At 44.0% G+C, this 24,801-nt stretch overlaps 1 protein-coding gene across 1 annotated transcript in view; it reads right to left on the bottom strand.

The window, feature by feature from the left end:
• Nucleotides 1–24,801, bottom strand: part of LOC124712267 (alpha-tocopherol transfer protein-like) — a 76,238-nt gene that overhangs the window by 28,838 nt on the left and 22,599 nt on the right. The window contains exons 2-3 of the mRNA XM_047242561.1: nt 16,351–16,489; nt 6,145–6,304 (exon numbers count right to left, since the gene is read on the bottom strand). Coding sequence (XP_047098517.1) covers nt 6,145–6,304; nt 16,351–16,489 — 299 coding nt within the window. The remainder of the gene's footprint in view (nt 1–6,144; nt 6,305–16,350; nt 16,490–24,801) is intronic.

Genomic DNA, 24,801 nt, shown 5'->3' with positions numbered 1-24,801 from the left:
TTGAGGTGCCTATTTTCATGATGGACGCTACAGTCGCCTCCGTGGTGAAGAGAACGCAGTCACTGAGCGATGTGGCTGCAGAGGCCACCAGGAGGCGCAGCGTGGGTGGGCAAACCTTTTGGTTTCTCACCTGTTTTTAGTTAGTAAATACTGCTGCCTGGAAACTGTTTCGCATACTGTACCGCAAGCACTACATTGCACATCATCATACACTGAAGAGCCAAACGAACTGGTACACCTGTCTAATATCGTGTTGGGCCCCCCGCGAGCACGCAGAAGTGTCGGAACACGATGTGGCATGGACACGATTAATGTAGTGCTGGAGGTAACTGACACACTGATTCCTGCAGGGTTGTCCATAAATCCGTAAGAGTACGAGGGCGTGGAGCTCTCTTCTGGACAACAAGTTGCAAGGCATCCCAGATATGCTCAATAATGTTGATGCCTGAGTAGTTTGGTGGCCAGTGGAAATGTTTAGAGTGTTCCTGGAGCCACTCCGTAGGAATTCTGGACATGTGGGGTGTCGCATTGGCCTGCTGGAATTATCCAAGTCCGTCGGAATGTACAAAGGACATGAATGGATGCAGGTGATCAGAGAGGATGCTTGTGTACGTGTCACCTCTCAAAGTCGTATCTAGACGTATCAGGGGTCCCATATCACTCCAACTCCACACACCCGCTATTACAGAGCACCGCTAGTTTGAACAGTCCCTTGCCTACATGCATGGTCCCCGGTTTCATGAAGTTGTCTCCATATCCGCACACGTCTATCCACTCCATACAATTTGAAACGAGACTCGTCCGACTATGCAAGATGTTTCCAGTTATCAACAGTCCAATGTCGGTGTTGACTAGCCCAGGTGAGGCGTAAGACCTTGTGTTGTGCAGAAATCAACGGTACACGAGTGGGCCTTAGGCTCCGAAAGTCCATATCGATGATGAATCGTTGAATCGTTCGCACGCTGATACTTGTTGATGGCCAGCACTGATATCTGCAGCGATTTGCGGAAGGGTTGCGTTTCTGTCACGTTGAGCGATTCTCTTCAGTCGTCGTTGGTCCCGTTCTTGCAGGATTGTTTCCCATCCACAGTAATATTGGAGATTTGATGTTTTACCGGATTCCTTATATTCACGGTACACTCGTGGTGAAATCTTTGTATGGGAAAATCTCCACATCTTCGCTACCTCGGAGATGCTGTGTCTCATCGCTCGTGCGCCGACTATAGCACCACGTTCAAACTCACTTAAATGTTGATGACCTGCCATTGTAGCAGCAGTAACCTATCTAACAACTGTGCCAGACACTTGCTGTCTGATATAGGCTTTGTCGATCGCTACGCGTTACTGTGATTTTATTTTTATATACGCGTGGATACACCTGTTTCTTTGGTGCTTGAGTGTAGCATAGTGCAGATCAGCCTGCTGTGGAGTTGGATTTCGATCTGGACACAACTGTGACTATATGTGCTAGACATGTGTTTGTTGTCGAAATGCCATCGCTTGCGAACAGCTTCATAGAAGTTTTGAAATCATCCATTGCATCGTTTACATACAGACTTGGGATTAGTTATGAAATTTATCGGCTTGCAACATTTAGGGTGAACTCTCGTATCGCCGTGTCCTTGCTTGTACCGTCTATTAAGGTGTTCCGCGCCAGTCCCAACTTTACTCTGTGCACTGCATAGCGAGACTTGCTAATAATATGTATAAAGAACAATTTGTATTTGTGGTCAGTGGGATACAAAAATCGCCATATTCAGGTATTGTGAGAAACAAATGGATGCAGTGGGCTACACCCCCCAAGTAACTTTACGGAGATTGCGGACCGGACTTCGGCTATCACTGTTGCTCACAAATGGTGCATGTGAAGAACCACTATCGATAAAGGTCTGTACAAGCTGTAATTTGACAGAATTTCTCGTCCTGGTTGTTTTGCGAGACATGTGTTTGTAGTTGAAATGCCATCACTTGCTAACAGCCTCATAGAGGTTCTGAGTTTATCTATAACATCATTTACATGCAGGGTGTTAGTGGTGTAAGGGTAGATATTGTGGTTATTGGTACCTTAACATGTACCTACTTCAGTGCGTTGGTTATTTTTTTTTCTGAGTCTAACAGTCTTCTCGCATACGTGTCATATAATTTACTGCCTGATGTTTTCTGCACGGCCGTAATTGTACCACTGACTACGTCTGTCAGTATAGACTACGGTTACCCTTCTGCGTCCACACTTCAACACCTGACCTGCCGCTAAGGAGGAAATAAGCATTAATAACTTGCTCTTACCACATGCACTTGGAGACACTAACCAACGTAAAAGCATGCTACTCTCAATAGCTACAATAATCAGTATGCAAATGAAATAAATACTAATGTAATGTTGCTCTGTAGACTGCCCGCAGTCACCAATAAAAATATCAACACCTGTACCCTTAACACCACGTATCTGTAAATATTAACAGCCCTGCGGCATTCCATTCGGCTGCTGCTGAAATTGCCTTTACCTTTGTCAAGCTCGTCCGGTTAAGAAAAACCCGTTAAATTCTGCCTGCAAGAAAGTTCAGAAAGCAGCCATGAAGCTGCTACTTCGTAGACTGGTATTTCGTTCACAGAACGGCAGTGCGGAAATGTATCGAAGCCCTGCAGGAAGTTATTGGAGACGGCACCGACGCGAGCGCTGTTGTCTGCAAACCTCCTGATGTTTGTGAACAGACAGAGCGAATCGTGTTTCTCAAGATGTCTGTAAACGACCTTGTGTGAAATAACGATGGCCCGACTACTGTAGTCATGGTAAAATCGAAAAAAGGCGAGTCTCTTTGGTAAAACGAGAGATTATTGACAAAAACAAATTATCAAAGTAGTTTTGTCCGAGGCACTGAAAGAAGGAGTCCTTAGAGAATTTTAGTGATTTTATGAAGAAACGCGTGCTTTTCAGTACCTGTGATTGTTGGATAGTGATAATAATGACTGCTCGCATGTATTTTGTTCTTTTGATTCCTTGTTAAGTATGAGGATAACCTCATAGAATTATGCCGTCATTTTTTCGTAATAATTTCTGTGTCGAAAACCATATCACCTTGTGTCATTCACATTGTTATGATTGACCACAGGCCACTTCTCAGTTCATGTTGTTACACGCTTGTGTATTTGAGTATCGAACCACAAAAACTACTTTCTGCTGTCATACGAATGAACTTGTGGTGTCACCGCCAGACACCACACTTGCTAGGTGGTAGCCTTTAAATCGGCCGCGGTCCGTTAGTATACGTCGGACCTGCGTGTCGCCACTATCAGTGATTGCAGACCGAGCGCCGCCACACGGCAGGTCTAGAGAGACTTCCTAGCACTCGCCCCAGTTGTACAGCCGACTTTGCTAGCGATGGTTCACTGACAAATTACGCTCTCATTTGCCGAGACGATAGTTAGCATAGCCTTCAGCTACGTCATTTGCTACGACCTAGCAAGGCGCCATTATCAATTGCTATTTATCTTGTGATGCATGTACCGTCAGACCGATGTTCACCAATTATGGATTAAAGTTAAGTATTCCAGAAGCTACGTACTTTTTTTACTAGACTCAGCTCCTTTAACTGTTCCAGACCTCACGCCAGCCTGCGTGAGCTTAAACGCGTGCCTTTCGGCTTTCTCATAGTGACTTGGCTGTCTTGCCAAGTCACAACAGAACTTACATGTAGACCTTGACAATCTAGGTAAATAAAAAGTTGGAGTTAAAACATATAATGGACAAAAATACAATAATAAAAAACCAATCGTCCAATGAATTCCAAAACTCGAGCAGCACCAACTGAATAGAGAGGAGAGTAGGGCAGAATGAAGGAATAAGTTGCAAAAGATTCAACTAAATCCACGGGCTACGGTGTGGCGGGTGGGTTGTAACTGATGTTTAATAGAGAGGAGAGCAAAGATGAAGGCAGCGGAGTGGCCGGAATTAAGAGACAGGGTACCACACGGCACACCAGCCAATAGCAACAGTCTACCGTGTCTGTCTGGAGCGTGTGCTATAGCTTAGAACATCAAATACTCAGTTTAGTGTTAGTCAACGTAAGATGACATGCATGATCTCCAAGAGCGAATGTGTGCATACTGGACGCGATGCATTTGCTTCCCTATTTAGCCGTCGATTGCGAGGCCGACACCCAGTACTAAGCACGACAACAGCTTTGTTACGTGACACGTCAGACTATTGCTTTCGCGATGGCTACACAGAAAGCTGTCTGTCTAATGCAGTGTCCTCCTCTAAGACTATTGTCCACTTTTCGGGTGCTTTACGCAACCTAAGGGACAGGATGATATGATGCATGTTAAGACATCAGGTAACAGCTTCATGGTACTAGAGACAGCTGTAGTCATAAAACTGCATAGGAAGGCTGGGATTGGAATAAGAATACATCTAGCAAATAACTGAGCATATATGTTGCAATTGGTGCACTGAAGTGAAAAGTCTGACACTAGAGTGGAATTCGTGGTGGGCTGCATCAAATCAGTCAGAAGACTGATGACTAGACAAAAGTATCTCATTCATCACTAAGGTGGTTGAATGGCTGAATCTTGGAGTCTGGCCTTTCTTAATGTCTTTAAGTAAAGTATAGATTCAGTACATATGTGCTGGAGATGGTGGTTCAGTTTGTGGAAGATATATCAAGACAGTAGTTAAAAGTAATAAATAGCACCTCCGTAACATGAGAAAATCGGTTAACAAGCCGTGGATGACAGGAGTGAATGACGGCTGTCTAGATGTGTACGGGCGAGTAGACGAGCATCTGTAGGGGAACTGACTACCCAAATGGACCAAGCGACTACCAAGAGTATCCCCTAAGTGTCGGTTCACCGAAAGTTGGTGCGTGTGAGCCTCTCTGCAGCAGGCACCTGGTTCTTGGAACCATGCTGACTGCTGTTCACCAGCGACGAAGGCTGGAATTTGCTCGTGAATACCGCAACTGGACGTCCATTGTCTGGTGACAGGTGGCCTTTCGGATTAATCAAGTTTTATGCTCCATCGGACAGAAGGCGGTCTCTCCGCGCCGGCCGGAGTGGCCGTGCGGTTCTGGGCGCTACAGTCTGGAACCGAGCGACCGCTACGGTCGCAGGTTCGAATCCTGCCTCGGACATTGATGTGTGTGATGTCCTTAGGTTAGTTAGGTTTAATTAGTTCTAAGTTCTAGGCGACTCATGACCTCAGAAGTTAAGTCGCATAGTGATCAGAGCCATTTGAACCATTTTTTTTTTGGTCTCTCTGCAACAATCGTGGGAAGGGTCGAGGCCGGAAGGAGGGAGCCTTATGGTCTGGGGAATGTTTTCGTGGAATTTTCAGGGTGATCTCATCGTTCTGGAAGGCACAATCGATCATCACAAGTATGGATCTATCCTTCGGGACCGTGTCTACCCTTATATGCAGTTTGTTCTTCCTCGCCACGATGGCATCTACCAGCAAGACAACGCAACGTGTCACACAGCTCGCAGTGTATGTGCGTGGTTCGAAGAGCACCATGATAAGTTTACTGTACTCCTCTGGCTATCAAACTCCCCGGATTTAAACCAAATCGAGAATCCGTTGGACCACCTTCATTGGGCTGCTGGCGCCACGGATCCTTAACCGACAAACTTATGGCAACTGCCCGCAGCACTGGAATCGGCATACCTCCACATCCCTGTCGGTGCGTTCCATAGCCTCATTGACTCTCTTCCCACACTTCTCGCGCTGCAAATGTGTTTATTCCGCCACATTAGCCTGGCTGGAAAGTGTACATTGAGTGGCATTTTTGATCATTTCTCGTAGCATCTATATTTCCTGTTACCAATCTGTTACCGTAACACGTGTGAAAAAGCCTATCTGCGATCTGTGTGAACTTTGGTTGTGTGCTTCACGTGATGTTACTGTTTCTGTGAAAATGGTAAAAATTATTCGGATTAGGTGTGAAAAACAGCCTCATAGAGATTATTGTGTCCGAACAACGATAGCCATTTTCGAGTAAAGATTTGTTGATCACTGTCTCACAAACAGGTACATCCTTCGGTCTTGGAACAGATCTTCGGCAAGAAGGCAAAACCAAGGTAAGGATAAAAAACCAATCATGCAATGTCACCATCGTAGCTTCACACTGGCAGAAACATGTCTTAACTTACGCAGAGTTGAGATACTTCTGGGCTATCGGAGAGAAGGGGTCTCTGTTGATGAATATCTCCGGCAGTGCTGAGCGCATCGTGTAGAACATGTCCAGCTTGTGCTTCGTCTTCTCCAGCGAGAACTTGCAGCCGCGCAGGAACGTCAGGATCCACTGGTCGTCTGTGAAACACCATCATAGTGCGAAACAACATAGTTTCTAGTTATGCAGTGGACTGAAATAAAAATTTTGAAGCAATGTAAGCAATAAATAACATCTAAAAATCTATAGAAGTGAAAGTAAATAAAATATAGTAAAACATATGCAAAGATGTGATGTTTTACTTGTCACATCATCCAACAAGTGGCGTAAACAATAATTATTCTAAGCGCCATTCTGTGGATACACCATGAGGTACGTAGTCAGCATGAATCTGATGGGGTATAATTATTTCATCTGATTCACTAAAAACACAGTCTTTTCTTTAAAATACTCTCTGCTAGCGAGTGACGTGACGCACTGGACACACACAGCGGTAGATGTCTTTTCGAATACCGTGCAGGGACCTGCTTGTCTGACTGGTGCTGATAGCTATGTTTAAGCTGCACCCTAACAAAAAATTCCGGTGAGGCAACTAACTACGATCGGGATGTTTTCCAGCAAAGTGTTGAGAGATGAGAAATCAAGGGTTTCATTAGATCGAGTAGTTAGAGAAAAATTTAGGATTAAATGTCTTTTATAGGCCTTGGTTATTACACTTTTATTGAGGTAAGTAATTACACTAACAGAGAAAGAAACATATCTTCAGACTAACTCCAGTATGCACTAATGAGTAAAAATATTATGACCATCCCTTTAACAATGTGTTTATCCATCTGTTCAACGCACTACAGTAGCGATCCTGCTTGGATGCGGCATGGACTCAACTACTTGCTAACTTTCCAGACCTCACCAAATGTCTACGAAAAAATAATTCAATTCCTGTAATGACGGGCTGGTTGTAGGTGGGTCTGGCACTGGTAGCTGATAACGTCCCAGACGAGTTCCAAATGGTTCACAAAATGGTTCAAATCGCTCTAAGCACTATGGGACTTAACATCTGAGGTCATCAGTCCCCTAGACTTAGAACTAGTTAAACCTAACTAACCTAAGGACATCACACACATCAATGCCCGAGGCAGAATTCGAACCTGCGACCGTAGCAGCAGTTCCGGACTGAAGCGCCTAGAACCGCTCGGTCACTGCGGCCGGACAAATGGTTCAGGTCAGCCAAATTTGGTGCCAAAGATATGAAAGTAAGTTCAGTATTAAGCTTCATAAAGCACTGTTTAACGATTTTGGCCTCGTGCAGCAGACATTATCTGCGCTGCGAGATGCCAACGCAGTAGGGAAAGACATCAAGCGTGAAGGTATTGCAGGTAGCCCGCAGTAATGTTCGCATAGTCAGCAGTTCATTAGATGACAACCGAACTAATAAGCCTTTCAGCTGTTATAACGACCTGCGCTGGCTAGATCGACCAAGAGGCAGATCGCTCCACACGAACTCAGGTACGCATATGATTCTCTCGCACAACAGATTGAATGATATGAATAGCATAGCCCTCGTAATTTGGTTCTAGATGTTTGTTCTTACAAACGAATTAGAGGCACAATAATTAAAAATGGAGGTCTCAGATAATTACTGAATTAAAAATCTTGGTTCTACTTAACCCCATTTTATTACAATCATTTCTAATATTTAATCAAGAAAGTAGTAATCAGAGCAAGAGGTACAAATGGGGAATAGGGGTAGTAATACGAAATCTTAAGGTTTCTCACCTCGTATGTGCTGTACTCTGGTGAGCTGCTTGAAAAGTACGTTCAGCAACTGTAGACTTCTTTGGGAAGAATTCGTATTGCAATTGGCAGCCATTGTGAGTGAGTGATGCCGGTTTAATGAATAGGAATAATTGTTGCAGGTTGGTGGTTTTTAGTTTAATTCTTATCGTAACATATAAAATATTAACATATTTTTTAAACAGATGTGTAGCTAATAGATTAAGCTGTAATTGTCGTGTTTGTTGCATATTTAAATTTAATTTTCGGTTTTATTTGCATTTCTCAATTTCAAGAGGGCTGTGTCACTAGTATTCCACATTTGTACCCTAGTATTCCATATTTCTACTGCACTGTCACAAACTGTTCTATTTATAGGTATTGCTTCAGAAATGACTTCTGATTCTGGATGGGCGTTATAGCCACTCCAGATATATGGATGTTATAAACCTCGCACACGAAGACCATGTCAGCATCCTGTGTCTTCCTCCTCATGCCTCCCACAAGATGGACCCACTGGATAGAGTTTTCATGAGTCCTCTGAAAGCCCATTACTCTGAGCAGGTACGCGTACTGATGAGGGAAACTGCACCTCCAGTAACAAACATGAACATCGCCGAACTGTTTGGGATGGCCTACCTCAAGTACCAGACAAGGGAGGTAGCTAGGGTGACAGGAATATGACCGTCAAATCCTCACATTTTCACGGATGCAGATTTCATTGTTGCCAATGAAGGAATGATTGGTGATTTATCCAATGATCCAGTCAATGAACCATCTGCAGGAACTGTGGCTTCTAAAAGTGGAAAGGCTAATGTGGCAGTCAAGGAACGAACGTTGTCTGCCACACTGGAAATTACATCTTGGCAGAACTCACCCTTTCCACAAATAGAGAAGAGGCCAGGCACCAGGGGAAGAAAAGCAGATCCTTCAGCAGTCCTAACCCCGTCTCCGTGCCAGAGATGTCTTGAAGTATCAACGACAGCAACAAATAAACTGGAGACAAAGAAGCACAGGCCGCCAAAATAAAGAATCATCTGATTCTGAGGATGATGAATGTAGTGTGAGAGACGATTTGTCCGCCCTCAGCGTTCCAGACAAGAGCTTACCCACTAATGAAGATGCCGCTTATCCCTTTTGCTCAGGTAAATATTCGCAGGACAAGGCAGGGTTAGAATGGGTAACATGTCTAATGTGAGAAATGAGGGCGCACACTGAATGTGCATACCACGACAGAGGACTTCTGCCAGTGAAATTACTTAGTCAGGAAATTAATAACTGAAAATGATATATTTCGTGTGTTTTGCTACTCTGTTATCATTTTTACAGTGTTTTCTTTGACAGTGAATTATTAGATTTCCCATTATTTGTTTTAACTTAGCAAACTTGGAACGAATGGACTATTCTATATTTGTACCCCATAATCTGAGGAGTCAAGAATGTCAAATTTTGCGCTAATCTTAATTTAGGAATGTTCCCAACGTAGCATGTATTCGAAAATATAAGTTTTCATTAAAATATATCCCGAAGTATGTGCTGTAGACATTTTGTTTGCTTTGAGTGAAAAACTGAGAAATTTATAAACGAAAAACGAAGTGGTATTCCATATTTATACCACCCCCTGTACACATTATTGTGGGCAACATGTAGCAAAGTAACAGGAACTACCAATTAAGAGTATCTGAACAAAATAAAATCATAGGTACATTGTTTTGGCAAATGTCCGCAAGGACAAATGGTACGTGACTGACCATCATTTTAATAAGGCATTCTCAAAAATATGTAGCAGTTGGTCTGCGTGCAGTAAGTAGCCCGATCGTATCAGAAAGATGTTTGAGAGTCGGTGCAAATGACGAGTTCTGCTTCGTCGTGGATGAGCCCCGGTATCAGAGATCAGGTATTAATTCATGGAACCTAATCACATTTAGAAGATACGTATCGAGAGACACCTAACTGTTTTCCTCCGCTGTAGCCCCGTGCAGCAAGATGTTCTCACCATGGTTGATAAGTGGGAGCGCAGCTGTTGCATGCAGTGGGGTCTCCTGCCAGCCGCTTGTCATCAGCCGCCGTGTCATCAGCCGACGCCCAGAGACGTCAGTACGGCCTTCGTCATGCCTCTGAGGTCAGAACGACCATTTCTCCGAGTGTCCACGCACGAGCGTATACTTCTACTTCTTTCATCTCAGCTCCTACAAAACCCCCGCAATAGAATATCCCACCAATCAGAACGCTCCGCTAAAGACAACCGCATGAGAGTCTTTCTTTTTTCCTACTGATAGGGATCCAATGCTACATCCAGCAAGCGTTTGACACCAATAAAACGGGTATAGCGATGCGTATTCAAATACAGCGATATGTAAACAGGCAGAATACGGCGCTGCGGTCAGCAACGCCTATACGGTATAAGACTGCAAGTGTCTGGCGCACTTGTTAGACCGGTTATTGCTGCTACAATGGCAGCTTATCAAGGTTTAAATGAGTTTGAACGTGATGTTGTCGGCCACGAGCGATGGAACACAGCATCTCCGAGGTAGAAATGAAGTGGATATTTTCCCGTACGACCATTTCACAAGGGTACCGTGAATATCAGGAATCCGGTAAAACATAAAATCTCCAATATCACTGCGGCCGCAAAAAGATCCTGCAAGAACGTGTGCAACGACGACTGAAGAGAGTCGTTCAAAGTGATAGAAGTGCAACCCTTCTGCAAAATACAGCAGATTGCAATGTTGAGTCATCAACGAGTGTCAGCGTGCGAACCATTCAACGAAACATCATCGATATGGGCTTTCGGAGCCGAAAGCCCACTCGTGTACCTTTGATGACTGTACGACACAAAACTTTACGCCTCGCCTGGGTCTGTCAACATCGACAGTGGACTGTTGATGACTGGAAACCTGTTGCATGATCGGACGAGTCTCATTTCCAATTGTATCGAGTGAATGGACGTGTGCGGGTACGGAGATGATCTCATGAGTCCGTGGACCCTGCACGTCAGCAGGCGACTATTCAAGCTGCTGGAGGCTCTGTAATGGTGTGGGGCGTGTGCAGTTGGAGGTATGGGACCTCGATATGTCTAGATACGATTCTGACACGTGGCACTTATGTAAGTATGCCGTCTGATCACCTGCATCCATTCATGTCCATTGTGCATTCCGGGGGACTTGGGCAATTCCAGCATGACACTGCGACACCCCACATGTCCCAAATTTCTACAGAGACGCTCCAGGAACTCTCTTCTGAGTTTAAACATTTCCGCTGGCCATCAAGCTCCACAGACATGAACATTGGTGAGCATATCTGGGATGCCTTGCAACCTGATGTTCAGAAGGGATCTCCACCCCCTCGTACTCTTACGGATTTATGGACAGGCCTGCAGGATTCAGACATTAGTCTAGTCCATGCCACGTCGTGTCGCTGCTCTTCTGCGTTTTCGCGGAGGCCCTACACGATATCTGGCAGGTGTACCACTTTCTTAGGATCTTCAGCGTAAGTTATCCAGTGGACTGTCTTCAGGCAGTTTACAAGCACCCTGTCATCACGGTTGCCACAGATTGCCGTCTATCCAACTTTATAGAGTGCGCAAGCCTCCAACTTCCACATTATGTGATGAAACTGGAACGTTCAACAGCTTGACGCCTTATCATGCATTCCCAGTCCTCCAACAGCTTTGCGCCTTACCATGGATTCACAGTCCTTCAACCACTTTTCATATATACTGACAGTAAGGTGCAAGAGCCGATTGGCGTCGCTGTTTCTGAAATACTTTTTCCCAGGTCCAGGCCATAACTCCCCTTCATTTGTGACGTCAGTTATGTTAGTGGATTTCCCTATTTGTAGACGTATCGTCGCTAGAATGATCCTCCATTCGTCTCTGTTTCTCTTACATAATTTTCTTGACCCATCTCGTGCCCCCAATGTTTCAAGCAGCCATTCAGTCTGGCGGTGGACAATGGACAGAATGTTTTCGCTTATCAGTTTGTGTTCGTCGACTTGTCAGAGCATGCGCTACTACTTTTCACCTCTGTTAGTGATAGATACTATACAGCGACAGACGGCGGAACTACTTAAAATCTGCCTTCAATTAAACTCTACCTGGTCTATCTCTCTCTCAGGAGATAGGGCTGTCTGCGAGTTTTTTCGAATAGGAATACCGAAAATTCTCACTGATCGGACGTTAAAGTCTTTAACTTCTATCTACTACAGGATATTAACTACTATTTCATTACATTCCAGTTTCAGTTTCGTGAAGACTTTATATTTGTCCTCCGTCCATAGTGTGAGAACAATCTAGATTCACAAAGTTTCAGGTCATCTCTCGTTCAGCCTTCTCTTGCTGGCGACGTTCACTTCAGCTTATTCACCTGTCAGTCTAATGTTTGCCAGCGTATCGTTTCTTTTACAGGGTGATTCGGATGGAACACTGTTCTTGAGTGGTGTGTGCCCCTCCTATCTAGCATTCATCTTATTTATGTGGATTACTATGAATTAGTGACGTTAGTATAGAATGTGGTACGGTATGACCATCCCCGTGTCAGTCATATAAGAGATTTTAGGTACTGGGTGTAGAGCCAGGTTCGACTTAGTTGGAGTTGGATGTATTAAACTGATTCCGCAGCTTTATCACTTCCTCTTTGCTAAGGATTCGGTTTGTGAGTCACTTATCGTGTCAATGAAGTAGTGTGACTCCTTTACAGTCTGAGAAGAGAAAAATTAATTATGACCTAACAATTTCCTTGTGGTCTCTAATCCAGTTATGTTCCGTGATTGCACTAAATCGCTTTTCGGTAAGTTGGGCTTCTTTCTTTGGAGAGGGCATACCAAATTTAAATCCGTATGCTTCCCTGTTCCGCGTCTGTTCTCTGTATATAACGATCCCGTCGTTGAAGGGACTGAAATCTTTCCTTTCATTCGAACACCTGGTGTTAGTAAAGACTGCAAGTGCTTCAGAAAAGCTTCGGCAAGCACAGTTGCAATCATCTAATGTTTAGCGAAAACCTATTGGAGCCGTTTGAGAGCTTGGATGTTCTTCCCAGCATCTGCCCAAGATATTGCACCCGGGGTGTCGGCAGTGTATCGATGTTCGAGCTGGTGGTCTTAAGGAAAGAGCACTTGCCCATCACCGTGGTTACGGACTGCAGTGGTTTGTAAATTCAAGGTTGGACTTTTGGTCTTCTACATCAGATGAACAGTTACTGTTGATCCCATGAGGAACGCAATACAAAGAAGGACAAATTTTGCAATCTGTAAGCCGAGACATCAGAAATAATTTACAGGCAGCTAGGTTATAAAGCTTGGGTCATGACTCTCCACGGTGCAGCACACCTCTGTTGGTTTATAGTAGCGACAACCCCAAGTTCTTGGATGGATGGTGGAAAGTTGTGTTCAGCGACGGAAGCATATTATTTCCGTGCGCTACAGATGAGTCACTTGCAAGTGCAATCTGGAGGAGAGCACAGTAACTAAGAGAGTACACAAGACAGTGAAATAAGAGACCAATGAGGAAGAAACGTAATGAAGGCAACCAAAATACTCGATGGATGTGACTGAAGTCGCATGTGAATCACTGCACACATGGAAGTCTCCCGCATGCTCCCAATGACCGAGCACCTCCATGTCTTTTGCGGAGGGTAGTGATACTGACCAATGTGGACAGCCTCCAGGACATCACCCAGCCCAGTCTGTACCTTGCCCTATACCGGCATGCGCTTGTCCATCATGCGACTATATGTTCACTCACGTCTCGCGTTACACAGGCGACGACCCAACATAATAGTCGAAACACGTGGTTTACCACAATCAGTATACCTGTTCAAATAAATTGCTGAATTCGACAATAGTTGAAAGTAACGTGAACTCTGTCAGTCAAAATTACTTTTGCAGGACTACTTAATATTTTTGTATGTCCATCTTTTTGGCAGGAGTTATTTGGGACGACGGCCTTTTTCTATTGTGACAAAATAAAACACCTACAGCCGTCATTATTATTTTATGTTATTTTGTTGCAACCAGTTTCAACGCTTGAGTTCGCCATCTTGAGGCTGTTGTTGATGCGCTATGGATTAATATGATGTTTATATATATCACATCAGTTGCTAACATAACTGGATACGCAGATACTGTGTCACTACTCCAACCATCAACTGCCAACAATACTTGTATTTGAATGTTTCTCCAGTCCAACAATACTTGGTGTTTCAATGTTTCTCCTGTCAGTTGGCAGCTGATGGTTGGAGTGCTGACAAATTATTTGCGTATCCAGTCATGTCGGCAACTGATGTGATATATAGAGGCATCATATCAACCCATACCGCACCAACAACAGCCTGAAGTTGGCTCACAGAAGCGTTGAAATTCGTGGCAACAAAATAGAACAAAATCATAAGGACGGCTGTAGGTGTCTTACTTCGTCACAATTCATTATAAGTGGAGGACGCTGTATGATGCTCGAGACAGACTCATCATAGGTGTATGACCAGAGTACAACAATATGTGGTGTACAACTTCTATAGCGTATGAATAAAACTTAATTAATCTGGAGCTACTAACCCGACTGGACGTGTGTATGTATAGACCTGCAAGATTTGGTAGGTGTAGCAAAACCCAACCATAAGGTGGGATGTACAGCTACAGAAAAATCACGTATACCTAATATTGTGCATTTTGTAGGCTCATAACCAGTACGGTGCTATTTCTGAAATCGTTACTAAAACAAGGAATCGTTGGTTTAATAACGGAGGAAAGGGTGTGTGCATGGGGGGCGGGGAGGGGGGGGGAAGGGTTATGGTTTTAATACAGTAATCCGATTCCATTGAATGCCAGTTGCGGGTGTCATGGACAGAGAAAGAAACTTGCACTGGAGAGAACACAATTAAAAGTCGCGTGAAAACAATCTTCGGACGGAAGACCACGTTAAAAACGCATTAGACCTCTGATGATAATAATATATTTACAGATTTTTTAAATTGTTTTATAGTGACAGAAGTCATGGGATAGCAATTTGCACATATACAGATAGAAGTAGTATCGCGTACGCAAGTCATAAAAGGACACTGCATTGGCGGAGCTGACATTTGTATTCAGGTGATTCGCGTGAACGATGCCCGACGTGTTTACGGTCGCAAGACGGAAAGTAACAGACTCTGAAAGTGACACGGTAGTTGGAAATAGACGCATAGGACATTCCATTTCGAAAATCGTAAGGAATTCAATATTCTGGCATATCCAGGGTCAACAGTTACCAAGAATACCAAATGTCATGCATTAGCTCTCACCACGGAAAATGCAGTGGCCGATGGCATTCATTTAACGACCAAGAGCAGCCTCGTTTGCGTAGAGTCGTCAATGCAAACAGACAAACGACACTGAGTGATCGCAGGAATCAATGTGAAGAGCACAACGAACGTATCCGTTAGTACAGAGCTCAAAATTTGGCACACGACCGACGCGAGTGCCTTTGCTAATAGCACGATATCGCCAGCAGCACCTCTCCTGGGCTCGTTACAATTTCGGTTGGACCTTAGACGATTGGAAAGCGATGGCCTGTTCAGATAAGTCCTGATGGGAGGGCTCGAGTGCGGCGCAGGCTCCACGAAGCCATGGACCCAGGTGGTGAACAAGGCACTTTGCAGTCTGGTGGTAGGTCTATAATGCTGTGAGCTATGTTTACGTCGAATGGACTGGTTTCTCTGGTCCAACTGAACCGATCACTGGCTGTAAATTGGTATGTTCGGCTATTTGGTAACTATTTTCAGGCAGTTGTGGACTTAATATTCCCAAAGAAAGGTGGAACTTTTAACGATGGCCACAATTATTCGCGAGTGGTTCGAAGAACATTCTGGACACCCAGATCACCCGAAATGAATGCCATCGAACATTTATGCGGCGTAATCGAGAGGTTTTTTAGTGCTTAAAATCCTGCACTGGCCGACAACACTTTCGCAAATATGGACTGCTGTAGAGGCAGCATGGCTCAGTATTTCTTCAGGGGACTTCCGACGACTTGTTGAATGTATTCCACGTCCAGATGATCCAATACGCTGGGCAAAATAAGGTCCGACACGATATTAGGAGGTATGGCATGACTTTTGTCTCATGAGTATGCTTGCCTTAAGTCATGTAATAGAAACGTATCTTTGGATCGAAATTAGTGTAATAGCCGCCACCTGTATACTCAGGTAATTTTATAACTTCGGAAGACAAATGATGAGAATGTAAAGGAGATCTTCACAGCTTGATGTGTGTAAATCAAGGTCAGTAAATATAAAAAGTGGATGAGAAGAGAATCTGTGGGTAATACTGTTCTCTTGGCTTTGCTATTAGGAAATTTGCTATGTATATCAACAACGTATCTCTGAAAAATAAAACATAATTGCTAGTAGCGGGTGTTCTTCGTCGGCGCACCAACACTCACCATCGCGAGCCTTGAGGTGAGGCTGCTTCTTGAGCCACTCCTTGATGTGCTTGATGTCTTCGTCCCTCCTCTTGGGGTCCTCATTCAGATTCTTCTGCGCAATAGCCTGCAGTTCGGGTGAAATCTGCCGGTAACTCATCTGTAACAACGAGGTAGTCAACAGACACAATTTTATGATAATCAGCGATTCATGTACTTCTCATTGACATTCTTCTAAAATAAAATACCCTGACAGGGAAAAATTTCGCAACAACGAACACTAATGTATTTAGAGTAATTAAATTTCCGCAGTACATTTGTCTAGGTAAAATGAAAGTGATTAACATTGCAAAATCACAGCTTAATGTAAGTGCGAAATAAGCTATTGCCAATGTGAAATTCTGTCACATTAATAACTGGTGTAGCCGCTAGAATGTCGATTGAAAAAACGTAGACGTGCATGCATTTAGCTGTACAGGCGCCAGGTGTCAGTTCGATGGTGTTCCAGGCCTGTTGCACCTGGTCAGCCAATACATGGATGGTTAATGCTGCTTGTGGATGACGCCGGAGTTTTCGTTCGATGATCGACTGGAGACAGTTCTGCCGATCGAGCAGGCCAAGGCAACATGTCCAAAGTCTTTACAGCATGTTGGGTTACAACAGTAATATGTGGCGTCATACGCTGGAAAAACCTGGTGGACGGCTGTTCATGAATGGCAGCACAACAGATTGAATTACCACACTGACGTACTAATTTGCAGCCGGGTTACATGGCATAACCATGAAAGTGCTCCTAGTGTCATACGAAATCACACCCCAGCCCACAACTTCAGGTGTAGTTCCAGCATGTCTAGCACCAGACAAGTTGGTTGCAGGCCCTTCTTCTAAACAACACACGGCCGTCATTGGCACCGAGACAGAAATAGATGTCATCATGAGACACAAAAGACCTCAACCCTGCCCTCCAACGAGCCCTCGCTTGGCACCATTGAAGTCGTAAATGGCGTTTTTTTGGGGGGTCAGTGGAATGCAGGATACGGAGCTGTTCTTTAAGTAACCGATTTGTAGTAATTCGTTGTGTCACTGTGGTGCCACTTGCTGCTCAAATGGCCGCTGGAGATACAGCACGATGCGCCAGAGCCATACGTCGAACACGATGATCTTCCGTCTCGGTAGTACCGCGTGGCTGTCCAGAACACGTTCTAGTGACTATAGTGACTACCGCTTCCACCTGATACCTACAGTGATTACATTAATACCAAGCATTTCTGCGGTATTAGAGAACGAATATCCAGCTTCTCGTAGCCCTATTACACGACCCTGTTCAGTGAGATGCTTATGACGACGACTTTGCCGCCTTAAAGGCATTCTTGTCTAACTTCAACTCACCAAGTTCAGTCTCGAAAGTAACTGACACTCACCATTTTTTTCCCTTTTGTTATTTCATGCCTCAGCTGAGGCGGGCCAGCAGTGGCCTACATACGCTACTCTTCGGCCAAGAGACACAACATATAGACACAGAATACAGAGAAAACATAAAAAGCATGTTAAACACATAATGGACACTGCACAAATAAATTAGAAGTCGTTCGACGGGAGGCACTGCACATGAAGGGTGGCACCAGTTGAACAACGAAGACATCCAGGTGGACAATGTAGTACTGATGAAAACACTGTACACAAATAGACACTGATGTATGGAAACACTGGCGCCGATCATTGGCGAAGCACTCACTCTGACAAAGGGGGGGAGGGGCTGCCTGCAGGACAAAGGAAGAGGTAGGAGGGTGGGAAGGAGAGGGGTGGAGCCAGTGGGAGAAAGACAGGCGAGTGGAGGGGGGTGGAGAGAAGGGAGGGGTTGGAAGCCCAGGGAGGGGGGCAGAAGTGGGTGATGTGGGAGAGCAGAGGGGGAAAAAGGAGGGTGAGGAGGGAGTGAGGGAGCCCTGGGGGAATACGGGGGAATGGGAAGGAAGAGTCAGAGCTGGTAGGAGGGGTAGACGGACGAGACAAGGACATTGGGGAAAGCCACCTTGGGAAAGGGTATGGAGGGGGTGAAGATGGAGAGCCAGTGGGATGCAAGAATACAGGTGCGACAGGCTCGGGTGGGTGAGGATGGGAGAAACAAGCGGGTGTAGGGGATCGAGCTTGCGGGAGGTGTAAAGGATCCATATCTGTTTGAGGAAAAGGAGATAGTATGGGAAGGGAATCGAGTCATACAGGATCTATGTGGGGGATGGGAGACGGATGAAATAGGTCAGGCAGAGAACGTGGTGTTCAAGGATTTGGAGGGACTTATAGTAGGTGAGAGGGGCAGAGATCCAGGCAGGATGGGTATAGCAGAGGATGGGACGGATGAGGTATTTATAAGTGTGGAGGATGGTTGAGGGGTCCAGACCCCATGCATGGCCAGAGAGAAATTTGAGGAGGTGGAGTCGGGACCGTGCCTTGGCTTGGATTGTCCAGAGATGGGGGTGCAGGAAAGGTGATGGTCAAGGGTGACACCAAGGTACTTGAGGGTGGGGGTGAGGTGAATAGGATGGCCGCAGATGGTGACATAAAAATCAAGGAGGCGGAAGGGAGGGATGGTTTTGCCTACAATGATTGCCTGTGTTTTGGAAGGATTGACCCTGAGCAGCCACTGGTACAACCAAGCGATGAACCGATGAATATGGGATTGGAGAAGGTGCTGGGAGCGTTGCAGGGTGGGGGCGAGGGCAAGGAAGGCAGTGTCATCGGTGTTCTGGAGAAGTTGCAAGTGGGGTGAAGGTGGCGGCATGTCCGCTGTGTAAAGAAGGTAGAGGAGAGAGGAGAGCACGGAGCCTTGGGGCACACCGGCAGAGGGGTAGAAGGTGTAGGAATCTGTGTTATGGATGGTGACATAGGAAGGATGGTGGGAAAGAAAGGAGGCGATCAGATGGACGTAGTTAATAGGAAGGGTGAAGGTTTGCAGCATGAAGAGGAGACCAGAATGCCATACACGGTTGTAGGCACGTGAAGGTTGAGGGAGAGGAAGATGGTGGAGTGACGGGAGTGGAGTTGTTCAGAGAAGAGGTAAGTGAGGTGGAGGAGAAGATCATCAGCAGACAAGGACGGCTGAAAGCCACATTGGGTAGCGGGAAGAAGGCGGTGCTGGTGGAGATGCTGGTGGATGCGTCAGGAGAGGATGGATTCCAGGATATTTCTGAAGATTGAGGTAAGGCTGATGGGACGGTAGGAGGAGACAGCATATGGCGATTTGTCGGGTTCGATGAACATCAGGATTCAGGAGGTTTTCCACAGGTCGGGGTAGAAGCCGGTGGACAAGAGCACATTATAAAGTCTGACCAGGGTGGAGAGGAAGGAGGCTGGAGCTTCACAGAGGTGATGATAGCTAACACGGTTCTGACCAGGAGCGGTGTTGCGTTTCGTGTGGAGTGTAGATAATATCTTGAGTAGTAATCGGGGCATTGAGTTTGGTGTGTGTAATGTTGTCCAAGTAGTGGAAGCCAGGAGCGAGTGGAGGGGAAGAGGTGTCAGTTCGATTGTGGACATCAGGGAAAAGGGAATAATCGAACTGGGGATTGTCAGGGAGGGTAAAGACATCAGAGAGGTAAGAAGTAATTGGTTAGCCTTACTAAGGTTATCAGAAAAGACTTCACGATCGTTACAGTGTGTATTTAAAGCAAACATGGTATGCCTGCTCGTAGTGTCGATACTAGCACAACTCTTATGCGACTGGCGCGAGATTTGAATAGACGTCATCTTCCAGATGTAGAAATATGGCTACCAACTTTCGTTTTTGATGTACAGCTCTTTCTTGATGTTGCCATTTTTTTTTGTTCTGTGTATTTAGCTCGCACATTACTGTATAGATGATGATTGTACACCATCAGTTACATCATTGAACTATCTGGCTCCTATTTAGAACCACCATGATCCTATGTCTGCTGTCTGTGTTCTGGGACAGCACCATGTCAGTGTTGAAATATTACTTATTAAAAAGAATCAGCATAACGTGTCTTTAATCATTTCTGTACGAGTTACTTTCAGGGGGAATCCATGGAAGATAGTATTTTCTTTGATTTGTTTAAGGCGTTTAGCTGTATGGACATAACCCGTAACATAAAGGACTTAGGGGAAAAATTTCGTAGTCGGCTTCTTACATACCGGGCAACAGGGAACGAATCAAAATATGACTCGTGGTGTAGTGAAGTACAGGTTCTCAAGGGGTTTGTTCTTCATTCACGGCTTTTCTGAATATTGTATTTAACACAAAGTTTCTGCCAGACTTGGAAGAATTTCTAAGACACAATTGAGCAAAATATGTTACGTGAATATGGGGCCGTATGCACTTTCTTTATTTGTACATATTTCCGTAATAAATTAGTCATGGGAAACACACAGAAACAGAGCATATCAGTATTGCACATGAAACTCTTCCTTGCGTGGAATGTTGAGAATGCTATCCGTTACTACAAATACGTTCATCGATCTCCCATCATATTGAATTCCGGATACGACCACATATTGTGTCAGTTTCCCAGTATAATGACAAAAAAACGACTACTGTACTGAAGAACATTCTATTGAGTACAAAACATCAACAAAATTATGTAGGTTTTTTTATGTTTTTGCATGTAAGCTGTACCTGCATCAAAAATAATTGCTTTGGTTACATTAAAGCGCGAAAGATACTAAATCAACTAATTTTTATACTTACAAAATGAAATTTGTATTTTGAAAGGATATAAAATGCACACTGGTCTAACACTGTACAATGCCTGGTTATAATTGTGTGCAAATAAAACAAACAAAAAACAAAGAAGTCTTCGCCTCCGAGTTTCTCTCACACATTCATTTATGTTTTACTCTCTGCAAATGCAACCAGTACTACCGATAATCCTATCATTTGCTATGTCCTGTACCAAAACTACCGAACAGTAGTTTTGGTATAGCGCAACTAGTTGCAGGTAACCGTTCTCAACTCTGGAAACCAGGTAATAGCACTGTATGATGAAATTTGGTAAAAATTGTTTGTTATGTGGTTGCCGAAACACAAGGCGTAATGGTGGGGATTTCTTATTTCTGTTATTGCACGCGGTTCTGTAGCTCAGGTGATTTCAGAAACGCAGCAAGGTTTTGGTGAAACTATTCGATAGAATGCCCCAGAACCCCAGGAAAATATGATACATGAAGAAAGTATCGAACAGCACAGGCATCGATTTGTGTTTGCTAAACCTGGATATATCCTGTGCACACACTCACTCACTGATACACTCACATATCCGGGATCTCAAGTGTTTTCGCGACCAGTCTAACATCCATTATCAAGAGATAAGCAAATGAATCTGTTACCAACTGCGCACGAAGGCCGTGAAAGTAAAAATAACCTGACTGAATGTGAATGTATATTTCAAAGACACATACTCAATTCTACCTTTGGTGTATGCATCAAAATATTACAGGCTATAATTATCGCAACCAAAATTCTCGTGTCAAGCAATACAGTGCAGCCATTCTGTTGCTATGAACGCTATGCTGTGTCTGAAACACATGTCTCCCTTATATTTGTTACGAATGACATGGAGAACTGTTTTAATATAAAAAGATCCCCATTTGAAGCTTCTGATGGAGTACCCCTCTGCTTGAGCCTTCTTGTACGTTCTTTGAGTCTGTTACTAAGAATAAATCTTTATCCACTTACTTACCATCAGTTCAACTAAAGATCCGGAATCAGCGGAAGTAAAGGACACTAATTAATAATAATATTAAAACCAACAATAGAAGAAAATTACTACGTACAAAATGCTATAGTGGAAGGGAAAACGTAATAAACGAAAACAACACATTGCAACAACACACTCTATGCCGCTCTAAGAGAACTGACACAGGGCACGGAACAGGGAAACACACACACACACAGAATCACTGCCCCATAACACACAGATACATAAATCAGGAACAGAAGTCGTCAGAACTCCCGCTACAATTTTCATAACCTTCTCACGCAATGGGATAAATTTCTCGCGACACCGGCGAACAGCAAGATGGCGCAATGTTTTGGATTACAAATAAGGAACGAAAGTGATGTTCTTGTGTGGTATAAAACAGCTGGAAGCTGTCCAACGGACGTGACCACATGGTAAACTACGTAACAACCTAGTACACACCGAAACTGCAACCACAAAACTACCCCAGTTCCAACTGTACGTATAACGCTGGCATACACAAGTTCACCTTTTTGCAGTAATTTACTAATAGCCGCTCATACTGTCAAAGATTACATGATGTATGTCGAGAAAACCGGCAACAAAAAAAACGCAGAAAATACGCCGGAAACAGCGGCAACAATCGTAAAACCATGCGGGGAAGTATAATTGATACTGTAGTAACAAGTTAATCAGAGAAAACAATATTTAAAACCAAACAGTGCACATGTAAAAAAGTTTTACAATTTCTGCATGTTTTAGAATCAAAGAAACCACTGATGATGGCGACATTTATCGCTGAAACTATTTTGGGAATAAACATTTAAGGAAAGTGCTTTGCATCAAGACGTACCCTCAACCCCACAGTGTTATTTTAGAAAGTCTTTAACTGATCCTGCCATCTTTATTTGCTAATCATTGATATACAACATGTAACAAGAAGGTACTAACATAGTTTCAGGATACGCTCGTTACACATGGAAGAAGAAAAAATGTTACATGGTTATGGGTGCCGAAAAGCTTTATTTGCATATCAGAACTCATTTTCTATAGCTGATAATAGTAGATCAGTTATTGTAAGTTTTCACAGTGGGCACATACGGACTACCGCCGAAATTGTTGAAGCTGGTCATCAACAAAGCTTTTCATTAATGTTACGGTTGACATTATTAGTGAGTATTAAAAGGTCATATTCTCCCATTCAAGCTTAATGTACTGACTTACAATGCTCCATTGGAAAGTACATGATCACATAGAAAATGTATGGTTTTCAGTGCGATGAAGCACGCCCTTCATGCAGAATGCTATTCCTCTCATTTCGGTGATAGTGCTTGTTGGATTTTAAGCAACAGAGTTCATGACTGATGGACAGAAAGAAAACGATTATTTCGTGGCCTCCATGAGCTCTGGGCCTAAACCTACTAGTCACTTATTTGTGGGGCTTTTGAAATCTCTACTGGTTAAAGGCAAGAATTTTCTGTTTTCATTGGTAAGTGGGGAAGCTATATATGAATAAGAGAAACATGTTTGATTTAAGCTCGCTGAAGTATTGAAGCGACGCTCGATATGTATTGGTTTTGCCGTGTTTTTTAAATTTTCTCTTTTTTTGAGGATATCGCGTTTTCAAGCGCTATATAATATATCTGTATTGTTTTCTTATTCTTACTACAACGTCCCTCTGTTTCACGTTGCAAATCAACAAATTTGGAATATAAAATTTCGAATTAAGGGTTGAAAATCTGAGTTTTGCTATATTCGGCTTATTTTTAAGTAACAGACAGGATGATAACTACATAGAACGAAATGGTCCGTATTTTACTCAACCCTTTAGATACACTCAGTTTCTTACGGTTCACTGCTTCCAGTTTCTAGGAGACTCTAGGGAGACACTGATCACATATGTAAACGAAGCGATCTAAATGAGACAATACACCTAACGTAGAGGTAATGCTGCTAGGAAAAATACCGTTGTCACTGCTTACTTACTATAATACACGGCAGCCTACGTTAGTTTTACAACTTTACTTGGAACCCACAGACGTGCTTCGCCACAATTGACACCCTACTTGTGTCTTCCATCAGCGGTATGTATCATCGACTTGCTGATGATCAGTTTCTCTGTCGAAACATTGCAGTGGTTTTGCAAGACAATCCGAAGCCCCATATGATCGCCCGAATTGCAGACTTGTGTTCAGTATCAAGCTTCGATACTCTCTGACCGTGAATGATTATGAGCCAGTGCTGTGTACTAAACTCGCCAGTGAAATTGTTAGTCATCCCCTGAAAATAGAACACTGGTCGCTTTGTAGCGTATATGTGGTATATAACTGGTACCAGACGGTCATGTGACCCTCCATAGATGCGGCAGTGAAGTGATTTGTATGTGATTGTCGCTTGTATAGAATTATCATGGTAAGCTGCGTCGACGTATAGACCTAGAAGAGAGCTAGAGTGTATGAATATGTCGGTTACCACACTGTGAATGAAAGTGCCCGATCAGTGGGAGTATCAACGTCTTACAAGGATAGTGTACCAGTTGCAGTCGTATAACACGGTTAAAGGACTGTCTCTGAAAAGATCCTAGCCGACATGGATCAGAGACAACCACCTTCGTCAATGACAATCGATTTCAATCTCGACAGGAACCGCTGCCCTTAGTGAATGGAACTTCATCTCAAACAATTTCCTAATAATGATACACGAAGAAGCTGCACGCGGTGGAAATTTGGTGTCGGGTACGTCACTAAAGGCGACGCCTCATAGTGGCACATGAATCTGGACGTCT

This window comes from Schistocerca piceifrons, chromosome 8 (genome assembly GCF_021461385.2).
Source record: "Schistocerca piceifrons isolate TAMUIC-IGC-003096 chromosome 8, iqSchPice1.1, whole genome shotgun sequence".
NCBI classification, from domain to species: Eukaryota; Metazoa; Arthropoda; class Insecta; order Orthoptera; family Acrididae; genus Schistocerca; species Schistocerca piceifrons.
Note: the sequence above shows the minus strand (reverse complement) of the source record. Positions and strands in the feature narration are given on the sequence as shown.